Source organism: Piliocolobus tephrosceles, chromosome 16 (assembly GCF_002776525.5).
Source record: "Piliocolobus tephrosceles isolate RC106 chromosome 16, ASM277652v3, whole genome shotgun sequence".
Lineage (NCBI taxonomy): Eukaryota > Metazoa > Chordata > Mammalia > Primates > Cercopithecidae > Piliocolobus > Piliocolobus tephrosceles.
The window spans coordinates 31,114,214-31,132,473 of NC_045449.1; the positions used below are offsets into that span (position 1 = coordinate 31,114,214).

General features: G+C 37.8%; 1 protein-coding gene across 5 annotated transcripts in view; it reads left to right on the plus strand.

Moving 5' to 3' along the window:
• The window catches only part of ACACA (acetyl-CoA carboxylase alpha), a 344,091-nt gene that overhangs the window by 240,690 nt on the left and 85,141 nt on the right, over positions 1 to 18,260 (plus strand). For all 5 annotated transcript variants that reach the window (XM_031934241.1, XM_026456734.1, XM_023204709.2 and 2 more), the window contains 2 exons: positions 3,259 to 3,414; positions 5,208 to 5,354. In XM_031934241.1, coding sequence (XP_031790101.1) covers positions 3,259 to 3,414; positions 5,208 to 5,354 — 303 coding nt within the window. The remainder of the gene's footprint in view (positions 1 to 3,258; positions 3,415 to 5,207; positions 5,355 to 18,260) is intronic.

Sequence of the window (18,260 nt, forward strand, 5' to 3'; positions counted from 1 at the left end):
CAGGTATGAGCTGCCATACCCAACCCCATTTTATGGATTTATCAAAATTTTTACATTCATTTATCAAAATGTTTATATTCACAGATATGTTTTGGCAGGTGAGGTGACTAACCGGGAGCTCTGACATGTTCCAAGGAAACAAGGCTTTTCAGAGTTTCCATCAGATATAGCTTTGACTAGCAAGGGGCACCCCCAAAGGGCAGGCAATATCTTGACACTGTTTTCATTTCTATTTCATTTGGGGATTAGTGACTGCCAACTCAGATATTAGATGGTTCTGTATGAATTAGTGGGAGGAATTATGAGAATAGAAGTCTCTATTGAGTAGGACTAGGACCACATGCCTGTGATGATAGTTTACAACGATTTGTGTGAGGAGTTACATGTATATTTCCTAAGTCCATATTCAAATTATTGATATTAAAAAAGACTGACTGTGTGTGGTGGCTCACACCTGTAATCCCAGCAGCTGAGGTTGGGAGTTCGAGACCAGCCTGACCAATATGGAGAAACCCCATCTCTACTAAAAATACAAAATTAGCTGGGCGTGGTGGTGCATGCCTGTAATCCCAGCTACTTGGGAGGCTGAGGCAGGAGAATTGCTTGAACCCAGGAGGCGGAGGTTGTGGTGAGCCAAGATCACGCCATTGCACTCCAGCCTGGGCAACAAGAGCAAAACTCCATCTCAAAAAAAACTGTAAAAAAATAAAAAAGGACTGAAACTCTAATTCTCGTTTTCTTTTCTTTTCTTTTCCTTTTTTTTTTTTTTTTTTTTTGAGATGGAGTCTTGCTCTGTCGCCCAGGCTGGAGTACAGTGGCATGATCACGATCTCAGCTCACTGCAACCTCCACCTCCCGGGTTCATGCCATTCTCCTGCCTCAGCCTCCTGAGTAGCTGGGACTGCAGGCGCCCGCCACCACGGCCGGCTAATTTTTTTTTTTAAAAATTTTTAGTAGAGACAGGGTTTCACCATGTTAGCCAGGATAGTCTAGATCTCCTGACTTCATGATCCGCCTGCCTCGGCCTCCCAAAGTGCTGAGATTAAAGGCGTGAGCTACCACGCCCGGCCCTCTAGTTCTCATTTTCTTATTTTCCAAAATAACCTGTTGATGGACATTTGGGGTTTTATTTCCTAGTTTGAGCTATTAGTAGTAATAAAGCTGCTGTGAGCATTTATTTACAAATATTTGTATAGATATATTTTTATTTTTCTTGGGTAAATGCATAAAAGTGTAATTGCTGGGACACAGTAAGTATATGCTTAACTTTATAAGAAATTGACAAACTGCCAAAATGTTTGTACCATTTAAATTTCTGCCAGCAATATACATATGTACCTAGATTGTTTTCTCCAATCCCCTTCCTCAGTGCACGATTATGTTGCTTAACTATGACCAGCGTGTCTTCATCCCAAAACTTGGCCAAACTGAGCCTCAAACCCTATACCTACAGGTCTTGTCTCTCTTAGCAGACAAGAAATGCAGTTCTAGGAAGCTGCTGCATTTACCCCATTGTCTTATTTTGGTTCAACTTACCTGCTAAGTACAGTTTTCTCATATTGTACCCTTGCCTTACTTAACACTTTGAATCTCTTTTAAAACATTATTGCTTTTACTCTGACATTCCTAAGACATTACTAATTCTGCTTCCACCAGGGTGACTTTTCCTATTGACCTTATGGAAGGGGACTGGGAGCTCCAGTCTCTGGGCCTTTAAAGCAGCCTGAGACATGTTTTCCTCATAGTAGGACCTGATTGACAAATTAGCAGAACACTCATTCCTCTGAGCTAAGGGGCTAAGGATTTACAGATGAACTGTACCCAGGATTTAGGAAAGTACTTAATTCTATTCTTGTGCATATATATCAGGTTCACAAATCTATTCATTAATGGTAGACTTGTGCTTATTTTGTAGGTCTGAATAGATATGTAGGTATACACATACCCTTACATCCCAATCTCCATTTGTATTCACTGCATTGGAAATTTATATTTTATGTATCCATGCATAAAGTGCCTAGTTTAGTGTTATACAACCTCTGGGCACTCAATAAATATTAATTGAATTGAAATAATGACATCCCTTATAAATATTCATAAGCAAATAAAATTATCTAAATATATGGAGTATGAAGCACTCCTCCAGAAATATTTGAGTTAAAATGATTAAAAACCAGTGTAGTGATTTCATTATGTGACAATATAGGTATTACAGGAGCAATTCACTAGTTGTAGACAGTACCTTAAGGAGAAGTAAATACGTATATATATGTATATGTTTTTAATATACATAATTTAATATAGTTATTTTACTGTATATAAAATATGAGGCTATGTCTCATGGGCTAACAAGAATTAACTATCTAGATGGATGGATGAAATCCACTTCTGGCAGAAATCTTTGAAGCCTTTGCATAGATAATAATACTTATGAAGTACCATCTAATCAAGTGGACTAAAGGACTAAAGCAAAGATGATATAGTAGAGTCTTGATCTGGCCTTCTGCCATTGGGGAAAGAAGAGAATTATCTTTACTGCATAGCTGTTCTTCAACTTCAATACTAGGGCTGCTCAGACTAGTTAGTTGATGTACTTCATTTCTGAGTATATGACATTCAACTGACTTTAGATGGCTAGCATGGTCAGTCTGTCTTTGAGATGTGAAATGTGCACCATGCTTTCTTGTTTCTTTCTTTCTTTTTTTTTTTGGATATGGAGTCTTGCTCTGTCACCCAGGCTGCAGTGCAGTGGCGTGATCTCGGCTCACTGCAAGCTCCGCCTCCCAGGTTCACGCCATTTTCCTGCCTCAGCCTCCCGAGTAGCTGGGACTACGGCCGCCCGCCACCACGCCCGGCTAATTTTTTTGTATTTTCAGTAGAGACGGCGTTTCACCGTGTTAGCCAGATGGTCTCGATTTCCTGACCTCGTGATCTGCCCACCTTGGCCTCCCAAAGTGCTGGGATTACAGTTGTGAGCCACAGCACCCAGCCTGCTTTGTTGTTTATTTCAACTAATCTAAAAGTGAGAGCAGTTATGGTGTATGGCTGGTTATATATATATATTTTTGGAGTTGGTTAATCTGTGGAGAGGTGAGACCACCAAGTACCCAATGTTAAGAGGTATAGCTCAGCTACTCAACCTACCAAAAATGTTTTCAAATAGATAGCATTTGTGCAAAAAAGCCCCTCTAGGCAGTTCTCTGATTTTTTTTTTTCTGTCTCTTAACTCCCCATGCCTTTTTTTTTTTTTTCTTGCAGATCATGTTTCAGGCATATGGAGACAAACAGGGACCACTGCATGGAATGTTAATCAATACTCCTTATGTGACCAAAGACCTGCTGCAATCAAAGAGGTTCCAGGCGCAATCCTTAGGGACAACATACATATATGATATCCCAGAGATGTTTCGGCAGGTAAGATGCCGAACCGGAGGGTCTGACATGTTCTAAGGAGGCACGGTTTCCCTGAATTTCCATCAGATGCAGTTTTGGCTAGAATGGAGCACTCCACAAAGGGCAAGAAATATCTTGACACTGTTTTCATTTCTGTTTCATTTGAGGGTTGGTGACTGCCAACTCAGATATTGGATGGTTATTTATGAATTAATGAGAGAAATGGTGAGAATAGAAGTCTCTATTGAGTAGGAGAGAGTAAACTAAGATGATTTGCCTGTGGTGATAGTTTACAGTGACTTGTGTGAAGAGTTATATGTGTATTTCCTAAGTCTGTATTCAAATTATGGATATTAAAAAAGAGATCTGGTACTTTAGTTCTCATTTTCCAAGATAACCCTGGTTCCTAGTTGATAGCCTAGATTAATATGATGAGAATCAATATAGATAGCATAGACAAATGGATATAGAGTTCATGGTACACAGTTTAGAGTATAAGTTTTTTGTGGGAGATTTATTATAGCTGAATAAAAACTAGCATGAGAAAATACAACATTATGAATCTCAACCTCTATATGAAAATAAATTCCTTCAGTCTGTATGGTGAATCATCTCTATGCCGCAGATTTTTCTTCTATCAATAGAAGACAAGAAAAGTATATCACCAGTAGAAAATGCAGCCAATAAAGAATAAGGTATCAAAAGAATACTGAATTTGTCCTTTTTTAAAAAATCTATGAATATAGGATTTTTCCAAGTTCCCTAGTCAATACTACCAGTATTACCACATTTGAATTTTAGTAGAGTAATATATGTGGCCTTAGTAAACAGTCTATGTAGAATTTCTGTGTTATTCACAAATACAAGAGATTACCTCTATGCAACCATTTGTTTACAAGTTCTGTCTCCTGAAAGATACCTTCATTTGGTATTTCCCTTTTGTAGCATTGCTAGCCTAAAAGCTGAGTGTTACTTCTGTTTCCCAATGCCAGTGCTATAAATATAATATAAATCACATTCTATATAAATATAATATAAATCACATTCTAAGTAATTCTTCCTATGTAATAGGCATAAATACAGTGATTAGGACACATGGGTATGTATGAGTCATTTGGGCTTCAAATGTTGCTTTGAGGCAAGCAAAGAAAGAGCTGAACTAGCTCTCACTTCACGAGGGATTTATTTATAGGAAGTTGGGAATGGAAATTATAATATTTTTAAAATGAATAGGTATGTCTGTTTTTTTCAAAACTGAGCAGAATTGATCTGCACATTTACAAATAGTCACACACGTCTAGTGAGCTAATTCCTGTGTATGGTCCTACAGCTATGAAAAATATTAGAAAGAGGTTTCTTCCCTGGAATTTCTAGTAGAAACTTCATTCTGGCCTTCTTGGATTTTCTTTTTATTAGCTGAGTGTCATGTAATTTTCCTGGATATTCGTTTGTTGTCAAGTTTCTTTAGGATTTTCTTTTTCTTTGTTTTAAGGAGTTGATGCTACTTACTTAGTTTTCTAATGTTAGTATTCCTAGGATAGTGTTGGGTCTTTCCTGTTTGTTAATGCTTTGGTGCTGATTTGGAATCACTCAGTAGTTTGAGTTTGTTGGGAAAGTGCCTGACTTTTGGCACGTAAAAAATAATTACAAATCTATTTTAACTGAGAATGGGAGCTGGAGAATTTAGTCTAATGTTTACACTCTGCAGAACACTTGGAAAAGAAAGCAAAACCAGATTGACTGAATCTTAATAATTATTTTTGTCTATATTGAAGTTATTGTCACTGATTAGTCAAACTTCTTTTCTCCACTAGTCCCTGATCAAACTCTGGGAGTCTATGTCCACTCAAGCATTTCTTCCATCTCCCCCTCTGCCTTCTGACATGCTGACTTACACCGAACTGGTATTGGATGATCAAGGTCAGCTGGTCCACATGAACAGGCTTCCAGGAGGAAATGAGGCAAGTAGTTGAAACTCCCCTTCCCTTTCTTATCTCTGTGCCCACTAGTACCAGCTTTCTGTGAGGTGTTCATTAAATAGCACTGCAGCATGGTAGTCTTGTTCGGAGAGTTATTAGAGAGAGCATTGACTGGGTATCAAGAAATTGTTAATTTTCTAGGTGTGATAATGGTATTATGATTTTGCTTTTTAAAATAATATTGTTTTAACACAAAGAACTCAGTTTTAAAAAATTAAAAAGGAATATTGTTTTCTCTTAGAGATACAGACTGAAACATTTACAGATGCAATGATTTGCTTCTAAATAAAGAGGTGTGAGGGTGGGTGTGTAGATGAAACAGGGTTGGTCATGAGTTGATCATTGAAGCTAGGTGATAGGTACATGAAAATAGATTATTTTCCCTGTTTCTGTCTATGCCTGAAATTTGGGGATTTTCTTTTTTTATTTTTTCTTTTTTCTTTTATTGAGATGGTGTCTCACTCTGTCACACAGGCTGGAGTGCAGTGGCTCAATCTCAGTTCACTGCAGCCCTGACTTCCCTGGCTGAAGTGATCCTCTCACCTCAGCCTCCTGAGTAACTGGTACTGCAGGTGTGCACCACTACACTTGGCTAATTTTTGTATTTTTTTCTAAAGATGGGGTTTCACTATGTTGGTCTCAAGCTCCTGAGCTCAAGCAATCTGCCTGCCTCAGCCATGCAAAGTGCTGGGATTATGGTGCCCAGCCGGGATTTTCTATAATGAAAACATTTAAAGTATAGTTTTGCCTAATGTTTTTTCTTATTTGGATTCATATTAATAAATGCATTTTTCAGTGTCTTTTCCATGCTCAATTCATTTGATCTGGTGCTGTTGTGAGCATGATAAATGTGTTCTTGAAAGGGCTTAATCAGAATTAGGGGTTCAAACATAAAAGAATGTAACAAGAGCCCATTTTTTTATAATTATCCCAAGAATGCATTTTCTAGCCTTGGTATCCTTTCTCTCAGAGAGACCCATGAATAGTGATAAAAAGGCATATTTTGCCCTATACTCTTATACTCTTGTCCATGCATTATCATTCTTTCTGATTTTAACTGTGCTCCTAATGTACAGTTATAACAATGACAATACCAGTAACAAACATAAAAAGAGAGATTTTTTATTTCAACCTTAAATAGAATCCCTAGATAGATTTCATTCCATTGAAGGAGTAATCTTTACCTGTGTGTTCACCATAAATAGGCTGGGTAGACCTTTGGAAATGATAAGCAGTTTGTTTCTATTTTATTCAATCTTTTTCAAAAAATTTCACTATATATACAAGGTGTGTGGCTATTTCAGTAATATGCCAGTGGATGCCAATAGTAGATGATTTGGTATCAAGATGGATGCAAGCATTGGACCAGATGGAGAGTATCAGACTTGTAGGAGTCTCAACAAATAGCAAAGTCAAGAGGATTGTGGTGGGAGGATGCAAAACATTTTGACAAGCATAGATATATACTCATCAGCACACAAAGTTGAAACAGGTTTGTGCCACTGTATGTAGCATATGCCTAGTGAGCCCCTCAGCAGCAAAGAAAAGCTTCATTGTGCTAGACTTAAATTCTGATTCATTGAACAGTGTAGTCTTCAGGAATGGAAGGCACCCTTGTGAACATGGGGCTGAGAGTAAAATGGTTTTAACTAATGTAATTAAAACACAAAATGAGATTTTTGGCCACATGAAAGCTAGCTGCAGTGCTGTGTGAAACCCCTTGCCATGATCTTTCTCTCCTGCTTTCTTTCTGCCCTCATTCTGTGTTTGAGCGAATGGAGACTCAGGGAATAGTGAAGTCCCAGAGGGACAGAGCTCTGTTCTTGCTGAAATTACAAGCACAGAGCTGCCTGGGCATGAACATGTAGTGTTTACTCTGCCAGTATGAATACAAATAGTCTTATTATACGGGCCTCTGTACCCAAAGACCACACACACACACACACACACACACACACACATACACACACACACACACACACACACGAATTTTTTAAAAATTAAAGGTTTTTTTTAACCCCTTTAAGACCTAACAAACCTTAGTGGAAAAGATATGTCTTAAACAGTTGCCTAGGACTATAGCTATGAGTAGTAGTAGATCCAGTATAGGAGCCACATGTTTTCCTTTGTCCAGTGCTTTAATAGTTTTGAAACCAGAAAGTGAATAGTATTTGTTCAAAAGATTTTGAGTTTTTGTCAGTTCTCACTTTCTTCTTCTTCTACAGTTTTCCCTCCTTAGTTGCCTATTTTCTTTGTTCTCTTTTTGTTTTCAAATGATTGACTAGGATTGAGGCTGAGTGTTAGCTTGCTGTTTCTGAGCCTTTGAGCTCGGGAGGAGTGAGACTGATGTTCTTTTGTGAGCAGTTAGTGACTAATGCCCAGGATGGCTGGTGAAGTCAGTCATTGGCCTTAGCTAGATTATAGGGCACTGCACAACAGGAATGAGGTTGGGGTATTAGTATCAAAGTCTGCTACCAATAGCTTGAACATACAATGCAGCATGTCTAATGAGAGACTGACCAATCTAAGGATGGAGTTTCAGCAGTCAGAACTCTGAGGGACAGCTGTGCCTAAGAGATGACGAGGTGTCAGTAGGATGTATTTCCTCATGCTGAGCCCAGTTTTATCAGGGCAAGTTGACTTTCAGCTATCGCGGTTTAATTTTCTTTGGCCAAAGAGCAAGTTTGTCATGAACCTGGCACTCTACATATTACCCCAAGAATGATGTGAAGGGAATGAAAAGAGCTCATGCTGATGAGATTTGGAGCAAATCTGTCCTGTCCCAAAGAGAATGGGCATATGAACAGAACCTTGAGAAATAGTTTTATTAAAAAAGAGTAAAAATTTGAGCTATTAATGTTCTGAGAGCCAAGGCTCAATGTAAATGCACTGGTGCTATGTAGACATTAAATCATCATAATGTGGTGTTCTCCAAAAGTGACGGCTCTCCCTGGTCATCATTGTGGGTGGTATTACCTTGAAGGATTGGAGTTTCTGGGTTTGAAAACTAGCACATGGATATAAGGAGTAAAGGTAAAATGAGAGATTCCTTTAGAGTTTTCCCATGAATTGAGGTGCTTTTCTCCATGATCGAAGGCAGAAAACCTGCACTTATCAGACCATCGACTGTATGGGTGGCCAGTCTTTCTAATTTTTTTTGTAGGACAGTAAATAGGTAAAAAGGTGATGGGACCAGGACTTGGACCAATTCAGTTCCATTTAGTTTTAGGTAACTTCTTTGCCATTTGAGGAGGAATATTGGCTGTTTCAGTAGAGATGTGACCTGCATTTTGAACATTTATGCCTGTGTTTAGAGCAGGAGAAAGAGCTTTTCTGATGCAGTATTAGCTACTATCTCCTTTCTATTTCCTAGTTGTCCCTTCCCCATAAAGAAAGATGTAACTAAAGGAATACCACCTAATGCGTGATGAAAGGTATAGGAGAACACATTTTTCTCATTGTCATATTTGAATGGCATTACATTTAGTATGAATTTAGAGTAGGAATAAAAAAGATGTAGACTAAATCTGTGAACTACGTTACTTGCAAATAGCTCCAAAGATGAGTTGTCCAAGATTTTTCTTAATAGTTTCAAGTAAAGATGAAAATTGAGGAAAATGTGATTGCAACATAGACTAAACTGATCTCATTTCTAGCTGCTCTGATGCTAGAAATGCCCATCACTGTATGTAAATACACAGCTACATGAATGTGTGCTGTTGAGCCTGGATACAGAAGAAATGCAGCCATCTAACAGTTCTACTTTACCACTTCTCAATTTTGGAGGAATTGTTTTCATTTTCCTGCCAGTTTACTAACCTGTTTTGATCCTTTGGTGGAAGCTATAATTGCAGGTGGGGACATTTTGAGTAACAGTTCGCAATCCAGTACAGCTGCTTTTCGCACTAAATCCTGTTATTAAAAAGCTCAGGCTAAGATCAAGCCAAGGGCTATAACGGACTTGACAGAGAACAACTTAACTTTGCCTGGTAGGACAAAGAAAATTCTAGCCTTCTTGAGACTATGCTTATGTTTATTCTGAAATAAGTTACTAGCATTCTTTTATTTTATTTCTTTTGGTCAGCTCTGCGAACTAGACCAATAATCTCTAAATTGGGCAATGCTGAAATATACGTTAGAGAGTCAACTACCATAGTAACTTTAGTGCTAGTAGAAATTAGGACCCTGTTTTTCTTACCATATCAGAACATGGGAAGCTTTTTAACATTCTGTCTCATCATGCCTGTCATAATGAACAACTGAGATGAGGAGACGATGTTGCGATGTTGTATTTGGAAGCAGTTATAATAAGTAGGTACAAGATGTATACCCAAAAAAGGGTTGGTATTCAGAGACTGGAATTCTTGGTATAAACGTTTTTCTAGGAGGAAAGTATATTGAAAGTTGAATGCACCTGGGGCTGGGTGCGGTGGCTTACACCTGTAATCCCAGCACTTTGGGAGGCTAAGGCGGGCGGATCACGAGGTCAAGAGATCGAGACCATCCTGGCCCACATGGTGAAACCCCGTCTCTGCTAAGAATACAAAAATTAGCTGGGTGTGGTGATGCACGCCTGTAGTCCCAGCTACTCTGCAGGCTAAGGCAGGAGAATCGCTTGAACCCGGGAGGCAGAGGTTGCAATGAGCCAAGATTGCGCCACTGCACTCTAGCCTTGTGACAGAGCAAGACTCCGTCTCAAAAAAAAAAAAGAAGGAAAAAAGAAAATTGAATGCAATTTGATGGTTACGTCTACACACTATCACTCTTAAGAATTATGGTAGCTCTAAGGCTTCATTTTTCCAGATGGACGCTAGGTGTCAGGGTTTTTCCTTCTCAGCAGCTTAGCATTCACATGAGCCTCTTGAATTACCTTGTTTGTTGAGGCAGATTCACTGGTGTCCTTTTTTCAGTTGGTATAGTAGCCTTTATCTAGTGTTCCTACAATAAGCAATTGCAATTTTAACTCTTTGGTTGAAGATCCTTTGTACCTTGCGTTAGGGATCTAATTTTTTTTTTTTTTTTAAAGGAAGAGAATGATTGAAGAGGAAGTAAAGTAGTGTAAATTAAAGTTTAAAGACTAGCTTACAGCCAGGCATGGTGGCACATGCCTGTCATCCCAACACTTTGGGAGACCAAGGTTGGCGGATCACTTGAGACCAGGAGCTTGAGACTAGCCTGGCCAACATGGCAAAACCCTATCTCTACAAAATATACATATATATATATATAAATTAGCTGGGTATGTTGGCAGGCACCTGTAACACAAGAATCTCTTGAGCCCAGGAGGCGGAGGATGCAGTGTGCCAAGATCACACCACTGCACTCCAGCCTGGGTGACAGAGTAAGACTCTGGCCGAGAAAAAAAAAAAAGAAAAGACTAGCTGCCATCATGACTGGTATTTTGGTTTTAGTCCTGCTTTATGTTGTCAGGGGTGAAATGGTGGGGACAGTGGGGATTAGGGGGTTCAGTTTTGGAACTGCTCAGCCCTACTAATACCCATATTTAATTATTGTTTAATTGTTGGCAATGTACTGATATCCTGTATCTCCCAAAGTATAGCATCTCATTAATTTTTTTATTTTAAACATATAAAAAATACAGAGTGCTATGACAAATACCCCTGCATCTACTGACCAGATTAAACAAATCTTACCATTTTGACTGTGCTTCTCACTTACATGTCACTATAATCCTTTGAATCTCTAATTTGAGTATCAAAAAAACAATTTAGGAGTTGGTAGGGAAAGGAAGTTGGTAAGCTTATATAAGCCTAAAAGATTAGAAGAAATTAATTAGTAGATCCATTTTGACAGTTGTTAGGCTGGACCTCTTAACCCAAAGGACCTCTTATTTTAGAAAAACCACCATAACCCTCTGTCTTAATTCACTTGGTTGACATTTTCCATACTCTCAAAGGAATTGCTTGGGTTGTCCTGGACTCAGATTCTAGTGGAAAGCATTATGTTCTAAAACTGTGCCTGTAGAGAGTGTGTATATGCTTATGGGTTTTGGTGGTGAGAAAAGGGTAGACCATTTCTCATGAACACAGGACCCATATATTTAACATTAGATTTTTTATATTGTTTTACTCAATTTAACCTCAAAATAGCTCCATAAATGTGATGCTAATTTGGATGCACTTTACTGTGCTTTTGTTTCCTTCTTTTGAGATCAGTTTGCCTTTTCATGCTGCGTATAGAAATTGAGTCAGTGTCAGTCTTTTAGATATATGATAGAAAAGAGGCATATTTAAATTGTACTATGCTGAAGGCAAGTTCTGAAATAGACCTAAGCGAAGTGGGTCTGAAAAACAGGACCATGGTCTATGCATTGATTGTTCAACTTATAAAAAGGGTCTTTGCCATCAATCTGTCCCTAAAGATAGGAGAATGTTTATAAGTGCTTTAGGATCCTCAGCAGAAAAGGGTCAGATACATATGATTATGTATAATTATGATTATCCATAAATGATTATGGTTATACTTAAGTATTCATAATTTGTGGTTGCCTTATTTTTCACCGAGGCTTTGAAAAATCAATTTTGAATCCTTGAGATTAAGTATAGAGAAAGATATATTATGACATATGTGGTAAGATAGTTTTATTTTAATTCTATGTTTTTGTTCGTTTATTCCCATTCTAAGTAAGTATATTTGGCTGCAAGTCTTTGTCTAAAATGATCTTCCAAACCAAATTTGGATCCCTCATTAGAAAAATATGGAGGCTAATTTTGAAAAATCAGTCTTCCTACCATGGAATTACTTCTAATGAATTTCTGACACTGTTCTTTTGAGATGTATAAACTTTTCTCAGAATTTCTTCTGAATGACTGTTATTGGTGTTGGAGATTTCTTATCGGGTTGAGTAGTTTTTACTCATTTTTTTGATAGCAAAATGAGGCTCAATAACCTTGATTGACTTTGAAAATCCTAATGCATCCACTGGCTCACTAAAGTAGCACTTGTGGAGGGCTCCTTAGTTTCTTTCAAAAATAAGTCTAGAGATAGCCTTCAAACAAAAGAATGTACTTGCCAGCATATTTATACCTGTCTTAAGTTGTAAGATTTTACTGAAAAAGAATGTGACATAGTACCCTATGTCAAGAAACTTTACAGCTCCAACCAGAGGCAATAATGAACATCAGGACAGCAACAGATGACACTAGAGAATGAGGTGTAGCGTGGGGCACCAGAGTTCAGCACTCATTCATATGATTAATGGACAAGGCTTCTGGGACTATAGTAGGCCAACTTGGTTAATTTCCATATCAACCAATTAATCCTGGGCCCCATTTCTCAAATACCACTGGCTTCTATGTGCTCCACTGCATGTTTTTTTAAAAAATAATTCCTATGCTTATTAAATTACTGTGTGTACATGTGTAAAATTACTGTGGTTTCATGTATATAAATGTTACAGGGAGAAATAATTCCCCCGTTCAAAACTATTATTTCTAATCTTTGATAACATTTTCAAAGAATTACCTCTGGGATGAAAATTTTTTGCTCTAAAAGTTATATTTTTCTTACCCTTTTATCGCTGTCTAGAGAGGTTGAGGTGAGTTTGTTCAGCCATTTTTGAATTATCCAAGCATGAAAAAAAGAGTTTTTCAGCTCTTAAGAAAATCATTTTGAGCTCTTTCATGTGATCACATAACACTAAACAATAGAACATTGATATCTGGCAAATAATACAATATGGAAAGGCATTGACATATTTTTCAGCATGGCTTTTGCAAATGGCACAAATTAAGTCAAATATTGTCTTTTAAGCCTTATGGCTTAAAAATACGTATTTTAAGACCTATACAGTATTTTCTGATATTTCATCAAATATGTTTTATTAAGGGACTAACAGGAATTAAAATTACTATGATAATTATTTTCTGATAGTATATAATTAAAAGTACAGATTTAATATTCCATACAAGATACAAAAAGGGGAAAGAGGTAACATTTTGCTATGTATCTGAAAAGGAACTCAAGCTTAGGTTCCTTCTCTCTGGGTCTTAGTTTTGTCATCTTTATGATGCAGATGATGCCCAAGTCTGGGTTAGTGCTAACATGCTTGGATTCTTTGTATTGCTGCTCAAGGGCCTTGCAGGGTAGTCATCTTTCTGGCATTAGCAGAATTAGAACAATAGCTTTTACAGACTGTTCCAAAAAAAACTCAAGCTTTAGGCTTTTAGCATGAATATAACAAGTGCAGCTTTAACATCTCAGCCACAGCCTAACCTGTATTTAAATCTGTATGGAAAGGTGTTGTTACAGCTCAAGTCAAAGTGTGGAGATGTAAGAAAGGCAACTGTGGCAAAGATACTCCCTTTCTGCTTCCCACAGCATAGCAAGAGTTGATGGATACATCTTTCACCCTTAAAAAACAAAATCCTGGTATGTTTTGCCCCTTAGCTTTTCCTGCAAATTTCTTTGTTGAGCTTAATATTGTTTTATTTTGTAGTAACAACAGCAGCTTTGGAAAGTGCCTGTGTGCGCTTGCACATTCTATTCACACTGATAGTACAATTAATGTTGATGTCAATTTTGGTGTTAATTTGGGGTCATGATTAGTGTTGACACTTTGTGTCAGACTAATGACATTTATGGGCACCATCAGAATAAATGTTAATATTATCATGTTTTCACTATCAGTTATAGTAACATTAAACCAAGGTCCTTCCAGGAGAAAAAATACATATATGGATAGATAGATAATGCTGTTCTGTATCGCTGGTGTTACTCAGCGAGAAAATGACATCTCAGGGCAGAATCCTAATCACTGTTTGGAGCATCAGAAATAATGATCACCTCTGATCGGAGGTTGTGAATAATTCATTCGGTTTGATTTTCACGTCCTGTCCAGTGATACTTTTCAAACCAAATGTGTTTCTACAGGAAAATAATGGTCCCACTTCTTATGGAAATACTGTGGCACAAATCATTTTACCCACATAAAAACAGTTAAATAAGACTGTTCTCTTCTGCTTGCCTTCTCCTTCCCATCCCCTCCTCCCTCACTTGAGCGTGTTCATTCCAGAATCAGAATGTAGCCAGAGAAATATTTTCTGCCTTAGAACTTGTATAAGGGAAACAAATATTTATTTCTGCTTATCCTTAGCTTATTCACTGTAGCTCTTTTCATCCTCTTCCCTTTTTCACTTTAAGATAATTAGCTTAGGTTGATAACCCTAAACCTAATAAACCTGCTCATTGGAATGTTCTGTTATGAAAAATAACCTGAAATTAAATATTTTAATACTTATTCATGGCTATAGTAATGAAAAAATAATTTGTAGTAAGTACCTAGGACCACTTGGTTAGTCAATGCATGAGAGAGGCAGTGATCAGAGAAGACGACGCTGGCACTGCCTGTTTGAGTCTAAAACTCATTAGACCATAAACCCACCCACTTATAAGCAGGCTGTAGGCTACCTTTTTGTTAATTTCTTAGCTCTTCCATCTTCCTTCAGCTCTTAGTCCTGGCATGTCATTTTCACCAGGTTTCACCTGGATAAAAATGTTAGAAAGAGAAGACCCCCAAAAAGGGGGATTCAGTGATGGGATCTCCTTTAGTCATTATTCTTCAGTTAATATACACGGCAGATTGGGCTTAGCTGACATCAATGAATGTCACATTGCTAATCACATTGTCACATTGTGTATACTTTTATAGTGATTGTGAAATTTTCTATATGAAATCTCCATTGTGTATATAATATAGATAGACCCATCTATAGAAAGTAATTTGACTGAAAAACTTACAGTGTACTAATTAGAGGGTGAAATATGACTGTCTTCTGAAGCTATGACCTAATCCTTTGAGATGAAGCTATTCATCAGTAGAATATTTTGAACCATTTCTCCTGAATGTTGTGACCCCTTTTTTTTCCCCTAAATCTAACAAGGGCAGGGGAAAGCGTTTTTCAACCTAGTTTTCATCATCAGACAGAAAGTATTTTGCATTCAGAAACCATTTCCAGTATCAAATTCAATTTTGTCAAGTGATTAGTTGAGTTTGGTAGAGAATAATTTAAAAACACAAAGCTGGAAATGGCTATGATGCTTCTACACTGGAGGAGAGCAGTTGCTATTCTCAAGTTGCAAGCTTCCTGTCAGTGACTTTGCATCACAACTGGATTATTGTGTTGTATGCCTTTGCAGCTGTTACAGACTTGGCATCTGTTGACACCATGTGTTCCTACCCATGACTGGTAGAAGAAATAGGGAGTGGGTGATTGGGTACCTTCACTGCCTATCAGTGCAAACATGCTTTTATGTACATACGTTTATAAAGTTCTTTAGCCCCCTTCAAGATGAAAGGTTCTGTATAAATATAAGCTTTCGATTTTAGTACATGTTTGTAATACATGTGGTACAGTCCTAAATATGTATTTAGCTGATAGGCACTGTTCTTGTCTATTGTACAAATATTGACTTTAAAAATATAAATATGTATTTAACCATCAGACCAGAAAAACACTGAAGCAGTTACTTCTCAGGTAGAGACATTAATATTGTATAAACCTATATATACATATGTTTACACTCTACCACATCATTGCAGAGCATTTCTTTTTAGAAAATGAAATGATAACCCAACAAACTTAGTTCTTGATATTTCTTTCTCTTTAAAGTGAGTCTCGATTTTTAATTTTCATATGTTTATCTCTTTCAAATTTTATATAAATAAGATCTGTTGTAGTATGACTACAATCTAGAATTAGTTCCTCCAAAATATGGGAAATTGATTAGGCTGGTGAGATTTTTTCCCCCTTAAATTTTTTTTTATTATGGAAATGCTCAAACGTACACTAAAGTAAGCATAAGTAATATAAACTCCCATGTACCTATCACCCAGTGAAGAAGTATTTGGTAGTTTTCTTTTCTCAGTTATTTTTTATTTTATAAAAAGTTAAAGTTATCAATGCAATATAAACACACACACAAAAATTTGGAGAATGGAAAAAAAAACCAATACAATTTCATCATCCCAACAATTGTCACCTCATTTTGCTGTTTCTTATTTATTTTTGTTTTTTCAACATGCTTTTCAATTGATGAAGCTGTCATTCATACTATGCACTTACTATATACCAGGCACTATCCTAGGACTTAACATGTATTTAATCCTTCCAACAAACTTATGCAGTAGATTTTTATTACCCTTGTTTTACCAGTGAAGGAACCAAGGTACAGGGAGGTTGATAACTTACCTAAGGGTATATGGCTAGAAAGTTGAATCTCAGTTCTGTCAAATTATCTTAGATTCAGATTCAGAAGAGTCTCAGAATGTGGCTCCTGAGTCTGACCCCTTTTCTAATTTAGTATTACATCATGGGTATTTTTAAATGCTCTTCCTAGTCTTCATAATCATCATCTTATAAGGCTGTACAGAACAGTAACAGTGATCTTGCTATCCAATTTACTTCCCTCCAAAATAATTTTAGATTTTCAGGAAAGTTACAAAGATAGTATTAGAGAGTTCTGGTATACCCTTTCCCAGCTTCTCTTAATGTTAACACCTTATATAACCATGATATAATTACCAAACTAAGAAATAAATATTGATACAATGGTATTAAATAAACCACAGACCCCCTTTTTTTTTTTGCCAGTTTTTCTACTAATGTCTTTTTAATTAAGGAACATGCTTCCTTAATTTCTCTAGTAAAGAAAATACCATTTCTTGGCTGGGTGCGGTGGCTCATGCCTGTTATCCCAGCACTTTGGGAGGCCTAGGCAGGTGGATCACCTGAGGTCAGGGGTTCAAGACCAGCCTGGCCAACATGGTGAAATCCCGTTTCTATAAAAATACAAAAATTGGCTGGGCGCGGTGGCTCAAGCCTGTAATCCCAGCACTTTGGGAGGCCGAGACGGGCGGATCACGAGGTCAGGAGATCAAGACCATCCTGGCTAACCCGGTGAAACCCCGTCTCTACTAAAAAATACAAAAAACTAGCTGGGTGAGGTGGCGGGTGCCTGTAGTCCCAGCTACTCGGGAGGCTGAGGCAGGAGAATGGCGTAAACCCGGGAGGCGGAGCTTGCAGTGAGCTGAGATCCGGCCACTGCACTCTAGCCTGGGCCACAGAGCAAGACTCCGTCTCAAAAAAAAAAAATACAAAAATTAGCTGGGTGTGGTGTTACATGCCTGTAATCCTAGCTGCTCGGGAGGCTGAGGCAGGATAATCAAACACTTTGGGAGGCCAAGGCAGGCGGATCACAAGGTCAGGAGTTGAGACCAGCCTGGCCAACATGGTGAAACCCCATCTCTACCAAAAAAAAAAATACACACACACACACACACACACACACACACACACACACACACACACACACAAATTAGCCGGGCCTGGTGGCATGCACTTGTAATCCCAGCTACTCAGGAGACTGAGGCAGGGGAATTGCTTGAACTCAGGAGGTAGAGGTTGCAGTGAGCTGAGATCGCACCACTGCACTCCAGCCTGGGCAACAGAGCAAGACTCTTATCTCAAAAAAAATAAATAAAATAAACAATTCACATTAGCTATAAGGACAAGTTACTTAATTTCTCTGTGCCTTAATTTCCTTATGGCAATAATAACAGCTACCTTTGAGTTAATAATAACTACCATTTGAGGGCTTTTGTATGCCAGGCTCTGTACTAGTTTAATATGGTGTGACTCACAACAATACCTCCAGAAAGGATCTGTCATCCCCATTTTATAATTGGAAAAGTGAAGCTATAAAATGTTAAATGTCCAAGGTTATACAGCTAGCATAAAGCTGAGATTTGAACCAAGACAGCTTGACTTTGCAGCTTAAGCTCTTAACCACTCTCAGTAGTTGTCAACTTTTAGAACAGTCCAGCAGATAGTAAATGTTCAATTAATGGTAGTTATTATGATAGCTATT